At 35.6% G+C, this 6,944-nt stretch overlaps 1 protein-coding gene across 4 annotated transcripts in view; it reads right to left on the bottom strand.

Moving 5' to 3' along the window:
• Positions 1-3,050: 3,050 nt before the first annotated feature.
• The window catches only part of RBM39 (RNA binding motif protein 39), a 28,961-nt gene continuing 25,067 nt past the window's right edge, over positions 3,051-6,944 (bottom strand). For 2 of the 4 annotated variants that reach the window (XM_059898631.1, XM_059898629.1), the window contains 5 exons: positions 6,630-6,680; positions 4,468-4,549; positions 3,875-3,980; positions 3,346-3,424; positions 3,051-3,257 (listed from right to left, as the gene is read on the bottom strand). In XM_059898631.1, coding sequence (XP_059754614.1) covers positions 3,157-3,257; positions 3,346-3,424; positions 3,875-3,980; positions 4,468-4,549; positions 6,630-6,680 — 419 coding nt within the window. In that variant the 3' untranslated portion in view covers positions 3,051-3,156. The remainder of the gene's footprint in view (positions 3,258-3,345; positions 3,425-3,874; positions 3,981-4,467; positions 4,550-6,629; positions 6,681-6,944) is intronic. The other 2 variants (XM_059898632.1, XM_059898630.1) reach the window with 1 other exon arrangement.

The raw sequence follows: 6,944 nt of genomic DNA, 5'->3' as shown, positions 1-6,944 counted from the left end.
ACAATTACTGAGCCTGTGCGTCTGGAGCCTGTGCTCCGCAACAAGAGAGGCCGCGATGGTGAGAGGCCCGTGCACCGCGATGAAGAGTGGTCCCCACTTGCCGCAACTAGAGAAAGCCCTCGCACAGAAACGAAGACTCAACACAGTCATAAATAAATAAATAAATAAAAGAACGTGAATTTCTTAAAAAAAAAAAAAAAAATGTTAAGTCTAGATTTTCCTCAAGGTCACAAGGTTAGCTATTACATTTTTCACCCAAAAATTGTCCTTCAGATATGACTTAATCAGAAAAAGAACAAATTCAAACCAATTTTGTAGCCTCTCAGCTTCATGAATCCCAAATGATTTTCTAACCAGCCATCAGTGAAGATGTAAACTTTACCAACTGACCTCCCCCCATTCTATTAATTGGCTTAAGGTAGTTTCCCTCACCTGTACAAGCAACATATTCCTTGATATTGCTCTAAACTGAGTTCCCCTCAAATATTTCTCAGGCTTCCCTGGTGGCACAGTGGTTGAGAATCTGCCTGCCAATACAGGGGACACGGGTTCGAGCCCTGGTCTGGGAAGATCCCACATGCCGCGGAGCAGCTGGGCCCGTGAGCCACAATTACTGAGCTTGCGCATCTGGAGCCTGTGCTCCGCAACAAGAGAGGCCGCGATAGTGAGAGGCCCGTGCACTGCAATGAAGAGTGGCCCCCGCTTGCCACAACTAGAGAAAGCCCTCGCACAGAAACGAAGACCCAACACAGCCATCAATAAATAAAAATTAAAAAACAAACCAAAAAAACCCCCTCAAAAAAAAATTTCTCAATCATTAACTAAGAAGATGATAATAAATGTTATAATAAACTACACTGGAATATTTGGGGGGCATAAAGACACTCAGATCTAACTGCGGTCAAGGACACTCCCATAAGTTACAGCACCTAAAAAATTCACAACCAAATTGTATGTTGTCTCAGATCCTATAGGATCTCACTCAGAATAGCCGTTTGAGCTATTTTCCATTTGACTAAACTCTTTTTTAACAAATTTGCTTTGATCATTTACAACCCAAATTTATTTTATCTATCTTTGGCTGTGTTGGGTTTTCGTTGCTGTGCACGGGCTTTCTCTAGTTGCGGTGAACAAGGGATACTCTTCCTTGTAGTGTGCGGGCTTCTCATTGTGGCTTCTCTGGTGGAGCACGGGCTCTAGGGGCACAGGCTTCAGTAGTTGTGGCACACGGGCTTAGCTGCTCTGAGGCACGTGGGATCTTCCCGGACCAGGGCTCAAACCTGTGTCCCCTGCATTGGCAGGCGGATTCTTAACCACTGCGCACCAGGGAAGCCCTACAACCCAAATTTCATTCTTTGGTGGTGGGCAAATTTTTGCCACCTCTTAACAGATGAGATTAAATAAACACCTGAAGGCACCTTTGGTGGCCCAGTTCCCTAGAAAGGAATGACAGAACAAACCTGATAGTACTTGATCCAAGAAGAAATTTTTAATCACTAGGAGATAATTTGGAAAGAAAAAAGTTGGCATTATGTACGTCTCTGCCACCCAGTAACACTGCTGCCTGGTGTTCAAAAATAAAGTTAACTTGAATCTTGAAATTTTTCTTTAGGTTATATAACTGAAGCAAGTAAGGGAATTACAAACATCCCTCAAAAGGGTTGGTAGAAAACTGTGACGCCTCCAAATTCAAACTGAGTTATCTTGATATCTGAATAAACCTGTAACACTTATGATTCAGCCCTAACAAATCAATACAGTAGTAAAAGAAATTCAGGCAGGTGAGGAAATCAGTATTGGAAGGAGCAATTAGGAGCAACATCCCCTACTCAAGATTCAACCTAGACACAAAAACTTGAAGCAGAGTTCAGAGTGTAAATTACGAAGGGTTGCTGCCCAAGTAAAGTTAAAGCTCAAAAATGCAGTTAATCAATTTGGGAAACCAGTTTGAACTTCCACCATTTTCTCCAGTATTTACTTTTAAATAACGAGGCATTTTTCCTCCCCACAAAGATGTCCAGAAAACGTAAGAGAGACTTAAGTATGCCCAGGTTTGAGGCCTGGTCAAATCAGTTTGGTTTTCTTTTTGGTAAATTCCTCAGTTTTGATGTAATACCCTAAATAAGTAGTACGGTACTAAGACTGATACAGAGGAACGTAGAGGGACAACTTGAGGGCAACAGTTTAAGAATTTTCCCAAAGAGGCAACTAAAAAGTCAAAGAAACTAATATTCTATTTCCAAGTTTCTGTGACTTTAAAACATTTCAAAAATGAAGATTTCTTGTGGCCTTTTTAAGAGAATTTTATTTGAGTGGTTCTTACAAAGATTGTTGCAATATGAAAGTCATTTGTTTGATAGAAATATCAAGCTGTCTTGTCAAACACACTGAAGTAACCCAAAAATATATTTCAGAGCTCACAGAGCTTAAAAAGAGCAAAGATTATATGCAACCAGACAAAACCTATTTCTGCATTTCCTATTTCTTGCTCAGACTGCTTTGCTTACCAGACTGTCACTAAACATCTTGAGGAAATGCAGGGATCATTTTGTTTGGAATCTTAGACACACCAGAACACATAATATTTACAAAGAAACTTTTACAGATACATTAATTGAAAAGATACCATCCAGAAATGTAATTTTGAAATCTCCTTTTCTTGCCAGTTGATCAGAATGCAAGATGAGATGTTAATCAAACAGCCCTTTTAGCTGTCTTGAATTTCCATAAACTATGTATTCCAGAAACCTCTGCTAAACCATTAACCAAATATCAACATTAGTGAAATGTAACTGCTGTGTAAAAAGTTAGGCTTCTGAAACATTAAAAACATCATTACATCCCTGTCTGCCTTTTTATGTTAAGCACATTTGTTCCCCTAGAGCTAGCTATTCCTATAGATCCTTAATGTAATTTTCTACATGTACATTTAAAAGGCAGAACAAGAGAACAGCTTTGTATACAGTGGGATTTGCTAGTTAGGGAGAATGAGCACACTGCATTCCTGTTAACATTTTTATTTTTTCAAGGTAACAGGAACTGTATACAAATGACAGTAGACCCTTGCCTCTTTATTTTTATCTAAATAAAAGATAACTCAAGATGAATTCTCAAGAAAGAAAAAAAAGCTATGTACATAAGGGACTATATTTTCCTTCATCGTCTACTTGGAACCAGTAGTTGTGTTGCTGTCATGGAATCAGGAAAGAGGTTGTGGTAAGTTGGAAGAGGTACATACGCTGCTGTTATCATTTTACCTGTTGAAAGAAACACATATGGTCGTTTAGCTTCTTCACTTAGATTAGACCGTTAAAAACAATCGCTCAGAAAAAAGGTCAAACTCACCAGCAAACCACCTGCCATGCAATGCATTGACAGCAGCAATGGCTGCAGCAATTGATGGGCACTTCACATACACATTGCCCTAAAATACAACAAAAAAGGTTAAAGGTGTGATATACAACATGGATTCCAACAGGTTTATTCAAGTTACCTATAGAAAAACTGCTCTATAACTGCATAATTGTTTCACTAGCTAATATATATAACCTAGAAATTTATTGAAAATAGTTCATCATCCCCAAAACTGGCCTTGTTACTATCTTCTATGATGTGAAAGCTGCCGAAGAATGAAATCAAGGTGCCAGAATTTCATGGCAACCTCTGAACACTAAACAGCAACAATAATGCTACATGATGACCTGAACTATTTTAAAAGTGTCTTTATTTTGTAGGGGGTGTATTTAGTCAGTATGCTAAAGCTTCTCTCAGGAAAAAACAAAAAACCCCAATACGCTCTAAGGAAAACCAGTGATCATAATATGCCCCAAGTATGTGTGAAAATTAAGACACAAGAAAATAACAATCAAAATACCTGAGCTGAATTTTTGTCAACATAAATATGAATAACTCCTCCATGTTTATTACATTCTTCAATCACATCATCTTTAATCTCTGTATCCCATCCAACTTCTTCTTCTCTGTAACAAAGTATTAAATCTATGAGACACTACTCAAACTTATAAAATGATAGACACATACTCCAATCTGTATAAAAAATCTTAAGTGTGTTCTTTTATTTTAAAAATCATTTCTGTTTAACATTTAAGTGGTTAATTGACATCTTTCAAAGATACTTACACCAAGTTTATCACCATTTCATAGGACTAGGAAAAGAGTATACTGGTGATACAAATAAATACTGATACTAACTTCACAGAAAACTACTAGATATAAAGGGAAAACATAAAATCTACAAAGCTTTCAAATGAATTCCAATCTTACAAACACATTCAAGGGAAACCATTCATAATGTGCATAAAAATAATTATACTAAAAGGATCAAAATTGTGGCAGTGTTTGAACTATGAAATATGTTGAAAACATGCTAAATGTTAACTTAGACAAGTTAAACATTAAAGATTTCACAGCATACCCTTTTGAACTTGACCAAAGTATATAACTTACGTTTGAGGGTTAAACATGTTAGAGAGTTGGAAACACTGTGTTGCAAGAGGTTGAACAGAGGCAGCTGCAGCTAATGCTGAAGCTAAAAAAAAAAAAAAAAAAAAAGAGAGGGAGAAATCAGTTTCATGGAAAATGCATCAGAATATCCCTATGAATAAAACAAAGCCCAATATAACCACTGGACCCACAGGGTGAAACTAGGGTAGTCAGTCACTTCACTAATTCACCATATTCAATAATGCTATCAAACATCAGTGTATGTAACAATACCCCATTTTAGCTGCCGGAAAGCTAAGGCAACTTAGTATGTGAGACAGCTGATCCTAAGGTGGGACTTTTGTTTTTAGAAGGGAAATTAAACCTTAAGTGTAGTGAAAATTCATTCAATTAGACAAATATCAATAATACAAACAAGAAAATAAAAACAAGACTGATTTCGTAGGACTGCTGGAGTTTATACCCTGAGAAGCAGGGGATGATGCAAATACAATCTTAAAATGCCAACTAAATCTATACCATGTTTTATTTCTTATGTTTCTGCCCATGAATATATAGTTACATATTTTCTTTTAAATATATAAACATTATAAAAGGATGAAGTTTTAAAAATAATATACATAAAACCATCCAAGTATTTAAGATTTAACATCTCAGGACTATAAAACCTACTGCAACATCAAATTAATATTTTTAAAATGATTAGGTCTGTTCCAGCAGAAGCACTAAAAAGAGTAATATGTATCTATAATAGTCATTGTTAAAAATAAAAAACTACTGGACACTAATACTTAGGAGCAAATTTAAACCAATGTTGGTTTTAAGTTTGAAGTGCATTTTCCAAGACAGTTGCTCCACTGCTTTTACGTGACTTAGAAAACATTACCAGTAGCTGTTACAGAACTCACCGTAATCATAATATTTGACCAAATTTCATTCCAAAACATAACAATAATAAACAAAGCTATGGATAAAACAGTGCATTAGAAATTATGGTAATTAAAATGAACAATAACCTGAGGAAGTATAAGAAACATTCCACTGAATAAAAACTAGGGCTGTGCATGAAATACATCATGAAAAAGATAGTTTCTGAGAGAGTAACAAGTGCTTTTTGCTTCTTTATAGTTTACTTCAATAAACAAGTATTTGTCTTTCATAAAACTTTGTATGAAAGTAAAAATGCTAAGATAACTAAAGTCAAATTCTACTGAAGAAAGTTAAAGATGCCAAGTGTGCTTATATTACAATAAAAAAACGAAGCCCACTGTGTACCTTTATCATAAACAAATGGAAGTATGCTTGGAAAAAACACTAGAAGGTCACTGTATGCTATGAATACTGAAAAATATTAGACAATGTATGATGGAAATATTCCAGCTCAACCTAGATGAATGCAGAACACAATGAATTCAGCATAGAAATATAACTAAGAGGAAAATCCACCAGTTCTACTTTTAAAAATCTGTTAGGAAAAAAAAAAAAGATTGAGTACAATTGTCTCTTTTGCTGAAAAAATTAAGATACACATTTAATTCCTGACTATCAAGGAACAAGGAAAGACCTTTTTCATACAGAATCATTTACCTAAACGACTTTAAGTATATCCTGTAAGATACCAAATTACCGCAACAAAATGCTATATTAAATGGCAGAGATTTACTTGATAATTGAAAACTAAGAAAACAATAGCCTATTTTATAAATTGTTTCACAATCTCTGAAATCTGCATGCAATTTAGTTCTGGATAATCTCATTGCTTGGTAGTGCTTACACAAATCACTGGAGTTAGTTTTTCCTACCCTTATATTAAGTTCACAGACTCCATGTTCTGAAAGATTTGTCTACTAAAATGACAAGTTTCATTTTCTGACATCTATATAAAAACGTACAATCAGAACACAAAGATAGGCATACAAAGCTGAAAATAATTCTAAGCTAGCTATAGCAAGAAAAAGCATGGACATTTATCATCTTTATTCATGTAATTGTAATGACTTGGATTAGGCCTTCTGGCTTACTGTTAATAATGACACTGTATGTCATTCTGACAAAACTGGGCCCAAAATACAAACTACAGTAATAATTATGATATAATATATATACACAACTATGTCCTGCTACATTAACATCCACTTCAAAAACAAATAAAAAACTCAACTCACCTTCAGTCTGTTGGGAAAGTCTTGTTTGCAAATCTATAACAAAAGAGAATTCTACAGCTCAGTGCAGGAACAATGAAGAGCCTCAACTAACAGGGTAAATGTCAGGAAAGCATTAATAAAAGAGGACTATGGTAGCAGGGTTTATCAAAATGAACTTATAGTAAAACCTGGCAGCCAAACCTCCTTCCCCATTCCTCATTGACAAGGCTTTGGGGCCTTTTTCTTTCCTCCTATCCTAAGAAACTTATGCCTCTCTATTCCTATTCCTAGAACTCTTCCACATCTCAAAGGCATTCCACAATACTACTCTTCACA

The sequence above is a fragment of the Balaenoptera ricei genome, chromosome 15 (genome assembly GCF_028023285.1).
Source record: "Balaenoptera ricei isolate mBalRic1 chromosome 15, mBalRic1.hap2, whole genome shotgun sequence".
Classification (NCBI taxonomy): domain Eukaryota; kingdom Metazoa; phylum Chordata; class Mammalia; order Artiodactyla; family Balaenopteridae; genus Balaenoptera; species Balaenoptera ricei.
Note: the sequence above shows the minus strand (reverse complement) of the source record. Positions and strands in the feature narration are given on the sequence as shown.